The sequence below is a fragment of the Dendrobates tinctorius genome, unplaced genomic scaffold (genome assembly GCF_039654945.1).
Source record: "Dendrobates tinctorius isolate UK_male_01 unplaced genomic scaffold, ASM3965494v1 ptg000367l, whole genome shotgun sequence".
In the NCBI taxonomy this organism is placed as follows: Eukaryota; Metazoa; Chordata; class Amphibia; order Anura; family Dendrobatidae; genus Dendrobates; species Dendrobates tinctorius.
Window position 1 is genome coordinate 4,758,965 of NW_027362033.1, and position 13,658 is coordinate 4,772,622.

The following is a 13,658-nucleotide window of genomic DNA, read 5'->3' on the forward strand; positions in this document are numbered from 1 at the left end:
TGGCTCTGGCTGACGGGATGATGTGGGATATTAGTGGTAGTAGTCCGGTAGCTCTGGCTGACGGGATGATGTGGGATATTAGGGGTAGTAGTCCGGTGGCTCTGGCTGACGGGATGATGTGGGATATTAGGGGTAGTAGTCCGGTGGCTTTGGCTGACGGGATGATGTGAGATATTAGAGGTAGTAGTCCGGTGGCTCTGGCTGACGGGATGATGTGGGATATTAGTGGTAGTAGTCCGGTGGCTCTGGCTGATGGGATGATGTGAGATATTAGGGGTAGTAGTCCGGTGGCTCTGGCTGATGGGATGATGTGGGATATTAGGGGTAGTAGTCCGGTGGCTCTGGCTGACGGGATGATGTGGGATATTAGGGGTAGTAGTCCGGTGGCTCTGGCTGACGGGATGATGAGGGATATTAGGGGTAGTAGTACGGTGGCTCTGGCTGATGGGATGATGTGGGATATTAGTGGTAGTAGTCCGGTGGCTCTGGCTGATGGGATGATGTGGGATATTAGGGGTAGTAGTCCGGTGACTCTGGCTGACGGGATGATGTGAGATATTATAGTGAATGTGACTATGCGGAGTGGGCGGGGCTCTACACTCAGCTTTATATATACTGTATATAGATATATCATCATAGTTTGTTATAACCGTAGTTAGTTACTATGTCCGGGCAGCACCGGGTTCTTCAGCTAGTGTCTAATAAAACACAACAATATGGACGCAATTGGTGCTCTTAAGATCCAGCTGCTCGTCTTCCTCTGATTACTGTCTCTGATTGGAAACATTGATTCCTGAGGACGAACTGACGAGCAAGAAAATCACTAATAAAACACAACAATATCGGTGCTCCGTGCTGGAGAAAGTCTCCGCTCTACGTCCATTTGTCCTATAGTCTTTAGTACTAAGCGGCCATCTCCTCACAATGTACGTACATGACCTGTGTATATAGTATATACCCCTGTATACTGCTGTCCTGATATTACACATGTATAGACAGTGGCGCCATTATGTACATGACCTGTGTATAGACCTGTATATGTAGTATATATGGTATATACCCCTGTATACTGCTGTCCTGATATTACACATGTATAGACAGTGGCGCCATTATGTACATGACCTGTGTATAGACCTGTGTATGTAGTATATATGGTATATACCCCTGTATACTGCTGTCCTGATATTACACATGTATAGACAGTGGCGCCATTATGTACATGACCTGTGTATAGACCTGTGTATGTAGTATATATGGTATATACCCCTGTATACTGCTGTCCTGATATTACACATGTATAGACAGTGGCGCCATTATGTACATGACCTGTGTATATAGTATATACCCCTGTATACTGCTGTCTGATGCTTTGGTGCTTTACATTCATGGTACTTTCTGTTTTCCAGGTTCTCCTCCCTTTGGGAATGACATCCCGATACTGTGCGCCAACCTGACCCCTGACGGCTTCCCCTCTCCTCCATGGAGTGACCCCGCAGTCGGCGACTACGGTGGGATATATAGAGGTGAGGTCAGAGCCAAGCTCCAACATGCAAATAACATAGAGGATGGTTTTATGGAATAATCCAAAAGCTATGAGTAAGACACCGTGTAGATGAGCAGTATAGAGAGGGTCAGAGCCACAGTCACTGCACAGCCTCAGACCTCCTGACCTCACACAGCTGAGGGCTTGTCACAGTCTCACCATGAATTCCCAAAAGGTCTCCCAATCTTTCCAAGACAGAAACTGCACCGATAATGACAGTCCTTCATTATCAGCGTAGTGTCCGAGGTTAGGAGAGTAGATGGAGGCGACACCATTATCCCATGACCAAAAGACCATCACCCAGCGGAAGTGTAAAGGACACGAAGAGGTGGAGAAAGTGTGGTATGTCCTCTGATTGTGTGTAACATGTGTGTGTAACGTGTATGTAGTATAGTGTGTGTGTGTGTGTGTGTGCGCACGCAGCATGAAGTGTGTGTGCGCTGCATGAAGTGTGTGTGTGTGCGCGCGCAGCATGAAGTGTGTGCGCTGCATGAAGTGTGTGTGCGCTGCATGAAGTGTGTGTGTGTGCGCGCAGCATGAAGTGTGTGCGCTGCATGAAGTGTGTGTGTGCGTGCAGCATGAAGTGTGCGTGCGCAGCATGAAGTGTGTGCGTGCGCAGCATGAAGTGTGTGCGTGCGCAGCATGAAGTGTGTGCGTGCGCAGCATGAAGTGTGTGCGTGCGCAGCATGAAGTGTGTGTGCGCAGCATGAAGTGTGAGTGTGCGCAGCATGAAGTGTGTGTGCGCTGCATGAAGTGTGTGTGTGCGCGCGCAGCATGAAATGTGTGTGAGTGTGCGCAGCATGAAGTGTGTGCGCGCGCATCATGAAGTGTGTGTGTGTGCGCAGCATGAAGTGTGTGCGCGCAGCATGAAGTGTGTGTGTGCGCGCGCAGCATGAAGTGTGTGTGTGTGCGCAGCATGAAGTGTGTGCGCGCAGCATGAAGTGTGTGTGTGCGCAGCATGTAGTGTGTGTGCAGCATGTAGTGTGTGTGTGTGCGCAGCATGAAGTGTGTGTGTGCGCAGCATGAAGTGTGTGTGCGCAGCATGAAGTGTGTGTGCGCAGCATGAAGTGTGTGTGTGCGCAGCATGAAGTGTGTGTGTGCGCAGCATGAAGTGTGTGTGTGCGCAGCATGAAGTGTGTGTGTGCGCAGCATGAAGTGTGTGTGTGCGCAGCATGAAGTGTGTGTGTGCGCGCGCAGCATGAAATGTGTGTGAGTGTGCGCAGCATGAAGTGTGTGCGCGCGCATCATGAAGTGTGTGTGCGCGCAGCATGAAGTGTGTGTGTGTGCGCAGCATGAAGTGTGTGCGCAGCATGTAGTGTGTGTGTGCGCAGCATGAAGTGTGTGTGTGCGCAGCATGAAGTGTGTGCGCAGCATGAAGTGTGTGCGCAGCATGAAGTGTGTGTGTGTGCGCAGCATGAAGTGTGTGCGCTGTGGCAGGTCGGCTCACTTAGCTGCTCCTTCAGGTAGGCACAGGCACACGTGGGTTGAAGTCTATGGGTGGCTTATTGTGTTATAAACCACACAATGGTAACAGGAAACTCAGCCTTTCTGGCTCAAAAGGAAACAAAAAGTTCATCCACCGTCCTGCCCAGCCCTCCTATGCCAGCACATATGGCAGCTCTCACAGGAGCGTCAGCCTAGGGCTTGCTTGCCTCTACACAACACAGGAAAAAAATAAACTGTCTGGACATTTATTTCCCCTCCAGCCACACCCTGGAGCTGTAGATATGGTGGGTAGGAGTCCCGCCCATCTCTGACCAACCACCATGAACGCCAGGCATGTCATGTCACATATCATGCTGGAGAAAACACTTATGGCTTTCACATTACACAGGACAGCAACCTTTGTGATACATATCTCCCCTCATGTACAACACCAGTGACTCTGTCACATATTCCCCCCTCTGCTAAAAGCCGGGGGCTTTGGCACCTACAGACACCAAACAGGGAATTCGGGAGAGGACATCTGCATTCCAGTGTGACTTCCCGGGCCTGTGTTCTACATGGATCTTGAAATCCTGGAGGCCTAAGAATCGCCTAGTCACCCAGACGTTCTTACCCTTTTTCTTCTTTAACCATCTCATAGGGGCATAATCAGACACATGTTTGAACCTCCGGCCTAGTAGATAATACCTCAATGTATCCACGGCTCATTTTATGGCCAGAAGCTCCTTCTCGATGATGGTGTAGTTCTTCTCGCATGACGAGAGTTTCCAGTTCAAATACAGGATTGGATGTTCTTCTCCATTTACTCCATGAGACAGCACGACTCCCAAGCCAACTTCTGACACATCCGTCTGGACCACGGTCTCTTTACTGAAGTCTGGTGCCACCAGAACCGAATGTTTACACAGAGCTCTCTTCACTCCCTGGAACGCTATCTCTGAGTCATCAGACCAATTAACTATCGTTGATTCGGTGCCTTTAAGAAGATCCATCAATGGCACAGCGACCATACCGAAATTCGGAATGAATCAGCGATAGTACTCCACAATTCCAAGAAACGCCCTCACTTACTTCTTGGAAAGTGGTTGCAGCCACTCTTGGATCGCCTCGGTCTTGTTGATATGCAGCTTAATTTCACCTCTTCCAATGACTTAGCCTAGGTACTTGGCCTCTTCCTTCCCTATGGCACATTTTTTCGGATTTATCGTGAACCCTGCGTTCCTCAAAGCATCCAGAACCACCTGTACTTTTGGTAGCCCAGTCAGGACTAAAGACCACTATGTCATCAAGGTACACTGCGGCATACTTCTTATGCGGATCCAGGAGCCGATCCATCGCCCTCTGGAAGGTAGCTGGGGCCCCCTGCAGACCGAAGGGCATCCGGGTGTATTGAAAACACCCATCAGGCGTTGAGAAGGCTCTCTTCTCCTTGGCACTCTGGGACATGGGGATCTGCCAATAGCCCTTTGTCCGTTCCAGGGTTGTAATATACCTTGCAGGTCCATGTCTCTCAATGAGTTCGCTCACACAAGGCATCGGGTAAGCATCAAAACTAGAGACTTCATTCAGCTTGCAGTCGTCGTTGCTAAACTGCCACTCACCGTCAGGCTTCGGTACGAGGATGATAAGACTCGACAATCCACTTTTTGACTCCTCTATCACCTCTCTCTGTGCTTCCAGAATTCTATAGAGCTTGAGGTTCACCCTTATGTGCGGTTTTGTCAACACGTCATGCTCCAGCACCTTCGTATGCCCCGGAAACTCTTGAGAATAGATCCCGGTTCCGCTGCAACAGCTCCTGACATTGTTGCCTCTGGGCCGGTGTCAGTCTCTGCAATGGTGACATCGTCCATGGTGACTTTGGGACTGGCTCCCAGGCGAGGAGTGTCCAGCGATTCTCAGTCTCTCCAGGGTTTTAGCAAGTTCACATGATAGACCTGGTGCGGCTTCCTTCGCCCCGGCTGGTGTACCTTGTAATTAATTTCGCCCAGTTTTTCCACCACATCGCATAGGCCTTGCCACTTGGCTAGGAACTTGCTTTCCACCGTGGGGATAAGCACTAGCCCACGGTCCCCTGGCTGGAACTGCCTCAGCCTCGCTGATCGGTTATACACTCTTGCCTGTGCCTCCTGTGCCTGGAGAAGATGCTCTTTCACCGATAGGCATCACTTTTGCCATTCTCTCCTGCAGCTGGGTGATATACTCTATTATGCTGCGGTGTGGCGTGACCTCAGCTTCCCACGTTTTCTTGGCGATGTCCAGGAGCCCTCGCGGATGTCGACTATACAGGGGCTAGAATGGCGAGAAGCCAGTAGATGCGAATGGGCCATGTCTAGAACCCTGGTAGGGACCTGGAACCAACAGCTGCTCCACTATTTCACCTCCCCTCAGTGTAGTCACTCTATACAGCAATTCGCTATTGACTGCAAAGTGTGGGAACCTGGTGTCAGACCCCGGCTCTTCAGCAACCCCATCAATCACAGTCACATTTTCATCGGCCCCTTTTAAGGTAAGATCCCGCTTTTGAGCAGTCCCAAAATTTTCACTAGAAAACCCAAGCTCAGGAGTGCGGCCTCCCTGATCACCGATTCATCCTCATCACCAGCTAGGACACACAAGGGGAACTCCTCCACTTCCGACTGCAATGGGGATTCATCAGGGTTGCGCCGGCTTCTGCCGGAGACACTGGTCACCCCTGCTGTTCCCCACAAGTCCCAGAACAGGCTGAAGTGCCGCCCGATTATCAGGGGGTGCAGCAAGTCTCTGACTACCCCGACCTCACTCTGTACCACGGTTCATTTTAATCATCTCTCTGGCAACAGGGTAGTCTTTGGCATCCCCGTGGATACAGCGGACGCCCACATGTTTCCCTGTGATCGACTGATGGGGAAGTGTGGCCCTTTTCAGGGTCACCAGGCTCCCGAAGTCCTAAAGTCCTGACATCAGTACTCTGTTTACGGTCATGGGACATAACTGTGGCCCCTCTCCGGGCTGATAGTCCATGCTGCTGGCTGGGTAGGCATAATACGAGCAGCGCCTGCCCAGGCAGTGAATAAATCTGTCCATGACGACCCGCTCGACCATCTGGGCTGGAGTGGTGTGCTCTGGCTGCACCCATTTCGGCTGCAGGTTTATCATCACAATACGCCCACTGACGAACACTTTGTGCTCTGACTGACATAGTGAAACCTGAGCGTACCAAAATCTCCGTTTTCAGCTTAGCTTATTCCCAGGCATCCTGCAAGGCCAAGTCAAGATAGGCTTTCTGGGGTTTGCCCATCAGATAGGGGGACAGCACCTCCGCCCACTGCTCTGGGGGCAGCCTCTCCCGCTCTACAACCCGTTCAAAAACAGTCAAGAACGCCTCTATATCATCCCCTGCATGGCTCGTCTTACCGCTTTCTGGACGCAGGAGTCATAACCTTGATGTTGGGCAGGGGCGGATTCTCTGCTGCGGACCTCTCCCATCAGGAGGTCCATCTGCCTTTGCTGCTGCTGTACCTGTTGCATTAGGAGCTTATTAGTCTCCTGCTGTACCTGGTGCTGTTGGCTCAGGATCAGGTGCTTGAGTAGCTCGTCCATTTTGTCCGACCGCTGTTTCATCTCCGTAGCTGCCTTAATCCAGGACATATTTGTCCACCGCTGCTGCATGTGTTTGTGCTTTATCCATCTCTGTTATTATATTTGTTCTCCCTGTTGGATTGCAAGTTGTGTCTGGGATTGTGTCTGTCCTGCTTATTTATGTAAAAGATCCCGGGGTGTATACTGACTGTGGCTTCGTTGACTTGGCTGGGACTACCACCCCGGGCCACCTTGTTACATGTGTGCGCAGCATGAAGTGTGTGTGTGCAGCATGAAGTGTGTGTGTAGCAGGAGGGGTGTGTGTGTGCAGCATGATATGTGTGTCTGTGCAGCATGATGTGTGTGTGTGTGTGTGTGGGCAGCATGAAGTGTATGTGCACAGCATGAAGTGTGTGTGTGTAGCAGGAGGTGTCTGTGTGTGCAGCATGATGTGTGTGTGCAGCATGAAGTGTGTGTGTGTAGCAGGAGGTGTCTGTGCAGCATGATGTGTGTGTGTAGCAGGAGGTGTCTGTGTGCAGCATGATGTGTGTGTGTGTGTGCAGCATGAAGTGTGTGTGTGTGTGTGTAGCAGGAGGGGTGTGTGTGTGCAACCTGATGGAGGTGTGTGCGCAGCATGAAGTGTATGTGTGTGCAGCAGGAGGTGTGTGTGCTTCAGAAGGTGTGTGTGTGTGTGTGTGTGCAGCCGGAGGTGTATGTAGCAGGAGGTGTCTGTGTGTGCACAGCATGAAGTGTGTGCGCAGCATGATGTGTTTGTGTGTGCGCAGTATGAAGTTTGTGCGCAGTATGATGTGTGTGTAGCAGGACGTGTGTGTAGCAGGAGGTGTTTGTGTGTGCGCAGTATGAAGTTTGTGCGCAGTATGATGTGTGTGTAGCAGGAGGTGTTTGTGTGTGCGCAGTATGAAGTTTGTGCGCAGTATGATGTGTGTGTGTGTAGCAGGAGGTGTGTGTGTGCGCAGTATGATGTGTGTGTGTAGCAGGAGGTGTTTGTGTGTGCGCAGTATGATGTGTGTGTGTGTGTAGCAGGAGGTGTTTGTGTGTGCGCAGTATGAAGTTTGTGCGCAGTATGATGTGTGTGTGTGTAGCAGGAGGTGTGTGTAGCAGGAGGTGTTTGTGTGTGCGCAGTATGATGTGTGTGTGTAACAGGAGGTGTTTGTGTGTGCGCAGTATGAAGTTTGTGTGCAGTATGATGTGTGTGTGTGTGTGTAGCTGGAGGTGTGTGTGTGTGTGCAGTATGATGTGTGTGTGTGCAGCCGGAGGTGTATGTAGCAGGAGGTGTCTGTGTGTGCACAGCATGAAGTGTGTGCGCAGTATGATGTGTGTGTGTGTGTGTGTAGCAGGAGGTGTGTGTAGCAGGAGGTGTTTGTGTGTGTGCAGTATGAAGTTTGTGCGCAGTATGATGTGTGTAGCAGGAGGTGTGCGCAGTATGAAGTTTGTGCGCAGTATGATGTGTGTGTGTAGCAGGAGGTGTTTGTGTATGCGCAGTATGAAGTGTGTGCGCAGTATGATTTGTGTGTGTGGCAGGAGGTGTGTGTATGCACAGTATGAAGTGTGTGCGCAGTATGATGTGTGTGTAGCAGGAGGTGTTTGTGTGTGCGCAGTATGAAGTTTGAGCGCAGTATGATGTGTGTGTAGCAGGAGGTGTTTGTGTGTGCGCAGTATGAAGTTTGTGCGCAGTATGATGTGTGTGTGTGTGTGTATGCGCAGTATGATGTGTGTGTGTGTGTGTGTGTGTGTAGCAGGAGGTGTGTGTAGCAGGAGGTGTTTGTGTGTGTGCAGTATGAAGTTTGTGCGCAGTATGATGTGTGTAGCAGGAGGTGTGTGTAGCAGGAGGTGTTTGTGTGTGCGCAGTATGAAGTTTGTGCGCAGTATGATTTGTGTGTGTGTGTAGCAGGAGGTGTTTGTGTATGCGCAGTATGAAGTGTGTGCGCAGTATGATTTGTGTGTGTGGCAGGAGGTGTGTGTATGCACAGTATGAAGTGTGTGCGCAGTATGATGTGTGTGTGTAGCAGGAGGTGTTTGTGTGTGCGCAGTATGAAGTTTGTGCGCAGTATGGTGTGTGTGTGTGTAGCAGGAGGTGTGTGTATGCGCAGTATGAAGTGTGTGCGCAGTATGATGTGTGTGTGTAGCAGGAGGTGTGTGTATGCGCAGTATGAAGTGTGTGCGCAGTATGATGTGTGTGTGTGTGTAGCAGGAGGTGTGTGTATGCGCAGTATGAAGTGTGTGCGCAGTATGATGTATGTGTGTAACAGGAGGTGTTTGTGTATGCGCAGTATGAAGTTTGTGCGCAGTATGATGTGTGTGTAACAGGAGGTGTTTGTGTGTGCGCAGTATGAAGTGTGTGCGCAGTATGATGTGTGTGTGTAACAGGAGGTGTTTGTGTGTGCGCAGTATGAAGTGTGTGCGCAGTATGATGTGTGTGTGTAACAGGAGGTGTTTGTGTGTGCGCAGTATGAAGTTTGTGCGCAGTATGATGTGTGTGTGTAGCAGGAGGTGTGTGTATGCGCAGTATGAAGTGTGTGCGCAGTATGATGTGTGTGTATGCGCAGTATGAAGTGTGTGCGCAGTATGATGTGTGTGTGTAACAGGAGGTGTTTGTGTATGCGCAGTATGAAGTTTGTGCGCAGTATGATGTGTGTGTGTAGCAGGAGGTGTGTGTATGCGCAGTATGAAGTGTGTGCGCAGTATGATGTGTGTGTGTATGCGCAGTATGAAGTGTGTGCGCAGTATGATGTGTGTGTGTAACAGGAGGTGTTTGTGTATGCGCAGTATGAAGTGTGTGCGCAGTATGATGTGTGTGTGTAACAGGAGGTGTTTGTGTGTGCGCAGTATGAAGTGTGTGCGCAGTATGATGTGTGTGTGTAACAGGAGGTGTTTGTGTGTGCGCAGTATGATGTGTGTGTGTAACAGGAGGTGTTTGTGTGTGCGCAGTATGAAGTGTGTGCGCAGTATGATGTGTGTGTAACAGGAGGTGTTTGTGTGTGCGCAGTATGAAGTGTGTGCGCAGTATGATGTGTGTGTGTAACAGGAGGTGTTTGTGTGTGCGCAGTATGAAGTTTGTGCGCAGTATGATGTGTGTGTGTAACAGGAGGTGTTTGTGTGTGCGCAGTATGAAGTTTGTGCGCAGTATGATGTGTGTGTGTAACAGGAGGTGTTTGTGTGTGCGCAGTATGAAGTTTGTGCGCAGTATGATGTGTGTGTGTGTGTAGCTGGAGGTGTGTGTGTGCAGCATAAAGTGTGTGTGCAGTATGATGTGTGTGTGTGTAGCTGGAGGTGTGTGTGTGTGTGCAGCATAAAGTGTGTGTGCAGTATGATGTGTGTGTGTGTAGTAACACGAGCGTTCAGTGTGGATTACGGGATCACCAGTGAAGCCCCATTAATAGACTAGGCTCTGACCATTACAAAGCGCGGAGAACAATACACACACGACCTGTGAGCAAATCCGTTCTGTTCATTCTGCTGTGAGTCATTCTTCCTACACCATCACAGACTAACGTTGCTCCCACTGGAGATTTCTACTCGATGCCTCTTCTGATGAACAAGTTGCGTTCTAAATACGACACGTGTGTGACCTCCGCCCTATTGTAAGCATGATCTGTGGACAATCACCCCCTCCATGGACTGGCAGGCTGAGAGTGGTGGTGTCCTCGTGGTTGTGTCCTCGTGTTGGTGTCCTCGTGGTGGTGTCTTCGTGGTGGTGTCTTCGTGGTAGTGTCCTTGTGGTGGTGTCCTTGTGGTGTCTTCGTGGTGGTGTCTTCGTGGTAGTGTCCTTGTGGTGTCCTCGTGGTGGTGTCCTTGTGGTGGTGTCCTTGTGGTGGTGTCCTTGTGGTGGTGTCTTCGTGGTGGTGTCTTTGTGGTGGTGTCTTCGTGGTGGTGTCCTTGTGGTGGTGTCCTTGTGGTGGTGTCCTTGTGGTGGTGTCTTTGTGGTGGTGTCCTTGTGGTGGTGTCTTCGTGGTGATGTCCTTGTGGTGGTGTCCTCATGGTAGTGTCCTTGTGGTAGTATCCTCGTGGTGGTGTCCTCGTGGTCGTGTTGGCAGTATTTGCCCCTGTGCTGCCCCCTTCAGTCGGGGGCTGCTCCTTGTTTGTGCTTGTTCCTCTGTGACCTCGGCTGGTAAACGCTGGCGCCATCGCTGAGTTATGTGGAAGCTGATAACGTCCTCGTGTCGCTTTGTTGCTCTGTTACTTCTCTACATTATTATGTCTCTGTGCTAATTATCTACAAATGACACAAAACATCAGATGGGAATATTACACCAAATATTACACCGCAATATGAGACTAATGCTGTACAACAAGGCCACTATAAACCCTCCTATATCAGTAGCCTGAACTGTGTGTGATATACGGTGTGTGTAGTATGGAGGGTGTCTGATATACACTGTGTGTAGTATGGAGGGTGTGTGTAACAGTGTGTGTAGTATGGAGGGTGTGTGATATACACTGTGTGTAGTATGGAGGGTGTGTGGTATACACTATGTGTAGTATGGAGGGTGTGTGTAACAATGTGTGTAGTATGAAGGGTGTGTGTAACAATGTGTGTAGTATGGAGGGTGTGTGGTATACGATGTGTGTAGTATGGAGGGTGTGTGGTATACGATGTGTGTAGTATGGAGGGTGTGTGGTATACGATGTGTGTAGTATGGAGGGTGTGTGGTATACGATGTGTGTAGTATGGAGGGTGTGTGGTATACGATGTGTGTAGTATGGAGGGTGTGTGGTATACGATGTGTGTAGTATGGAGGGTGTGTGGTATACGATGTGTGTAGTATGGAGGGTGTGTGGTATACGATGTGTGTAGTATGGAGGGTGTGTGATATACACTGTGTGTAGTATGGAGGGTGTGTGATATACACTGTGTGTAGTATGGAGGGTGTGTGATATACACTGTGTGTAGTATGGAGGGTGTGTGGTATACACTATGTGTAGTATGAAGGGTGTGTGTAACAATGTGTGGTATACGGTGTGTGTAGTATGGAGGGTGTATGTAACGTGTGTAATATACAGTGTGTGTAGCCTGGTAAGTGTAACATGGAGTGTGTGTGTGCACAGTGTACAGTATTTGTGTGGTATGAAATGCGTATAATATGGAGTGTGCGTTTCTGTGGGTAACGTACAGTGTGTGTAGCATGGTGTGTATGTAACATACATGGTTGTGTATAATGTGCAGCATGAGGTGTTTGTGTAATTTGCAGCATTTGTGTAGCATGCATTTTGTGTAAATGTAACATGCAGTGTGTATCTGTGTAACGTACATTGTATGTGTGTAGTATAAAGTGTGACAGTGTGTATAGCTTAGAATTATTGTGTGTAATATTGTCTGTCATATGGCATGAATGTGTGGCATGGAGTGAGTTTGTGTGTAACATGCACTGTGTGTAGCCTGGATTGTGCGTATGTAAATACAGTGTGTGTGTGTGTGTAACATGCAGTGTGTGTGTAACATGCAGTGTGTGTGTGTGTGACATGCAGTGTGTGTAACATGCAGTGTGTGTAACATGCAGTGTGTGTGTGTGACATGCAGTGTGTGTAACATGCAGTGTGTGTAACATGCAGTGTGTGTAACATGCAGTGTGTGTGTAACATGCAGTGCGTGTGTAACATGCAGTGTGTGTGTGTGTGTGTGTAACATGCAGTGTGTGTAACATGCAGTGTGTGTGTGTGACATGCAGTGTGTGTGTAAATACAGTGTGTATGTAAATACAGTGTGTGTGTGTGTGTGTGTAACATGCAGTGTGTGTGTGTAACATGCAGTGTGTGTGTAACATGCAGTGTGTGTGTGTAACATGCAGTGTGTGTGTGTAACATGCAGTGTGTGTGTAACATGTAGTGTGTGTGTAACATGCAGTGTGTGTGTGTGTAACATGCAGTGTGTAACATGCAGTGTGTGTGTAACAAGCAGTGTGTGTGTGTGTGTAACATGCAGTGTGTGTAACATGTAGTATGTGTAACATGCAGTGTGTGTGTGTGACATGCAGTGTGTGTGTGTAACATGCAGTGTGTGTGTGTAACATGTAGTGTGTGTGTGTGTGTGTAACATGCAGTGTGTGTGTAACATGCAGTGTGTGTGTGTAACATGCAGTGTGTGTAACATGCAGTGTGTTTAACATGCAGTGTGTGTAACATGCAGTGTGTGTGTAACATGCAGTGTGTGTGTAAATACAGTGTGTATGTAAATACTGTGTGTGTGTGTAACATGCAGTGCGTGTGTGTGTAACATGCAGTGTGTAACATGCAGTGTGTGTAACATGCAGTGTGTGTAACATGCAGTGTGTGTGTGTGTAACATGCAGTGTGTGTGTGTGTAACATGCAGTGTGTGTGTGTAACATGCAGTGTGTGTAACATGCAGTGTGTGTGTGTGTAACATGCAGTGTGTAACATGCAGTGTGTGTGTAACATGCAGTGTGTGTGTGTAACATGCAGTGTGTGTAACATGCAGTGTGTGTAACATGCAGTGTGTGTGTGACATGCAGTGTGTGTGACATGCAGTGTGTGTGTGTAACATGCAGTGTGTAACATGCAGTGTGTGTAACATGCAGTGTGTGTGTAACATGTAGTGTGTGACATGCAGTGTGTGTGACATGCAGTGTGTGTGTGTGTAACATGCAGTGTGTAACATGCAGTGTGTGTGTAACATGCAGTGTGTAACATGCAGTGTGTGTGTAACATGCAGTGTGTGTGTGTAACATGCAGTGTGTGTGTGTAACATGCAGTGTGTGTGTGTGTAACATGCAGTGTGTGTGTGTAACATGTAGTGTGTGTAACATGCAGTGTGTGTGTGACATGCAGTGTGTGTAACATGCAGTGTGTGTGTGTGTAACATGCAGTGTGTGTGTAACATGCAGTGTGTGTGTAACATGCAGTGTGTGTGTGTGTAACATGCAGTGTGTAACATGCAGTGTGTGTGTGTAACATGTAGTGTGTGTGTAACATGTAGTGTGTGTGACATGCAGTGTGTGTGTAACATGCAGTGTGTAACATGCAGTGTGTGTGTGTAACATGCAGTGTGTGTGTAACATGCAGTGTGTGTGTAACATGTAGTGTGTGTAACATGCAGTGTGTGTGTGACATGCAGTGTGTGTGACATGCAGT

General features: G+C 49.0%; 1 protein-coding gene across 8 annotated transcripts in view; it reads left to right on the forward strand.

Moving 5' to 3' along the window:
* The window catches only part of LOC141075712 (PC-esterase domain-containing protein 1A-like), a 173,952-nt gene that overhangs the window by 113,288 nt on the left and 47,006 nt on the right, over window positions 1–13,658 (forward strand). For all 8 annotated transcript variants that reach the window (XM_073562859.1, XM_073562854.1, XM_073562858.1 and 5 more), the window contains one exon: window positions 1,407–1,523. In XM_073562859.1, coding sequence (XP_073418960.1) covers window positions 1,407–1,523 — 117 coding nt within the window. The remainder of the gene's footprint in view (window positions 1–1,406; window positions 1,524–13,658) is intronic.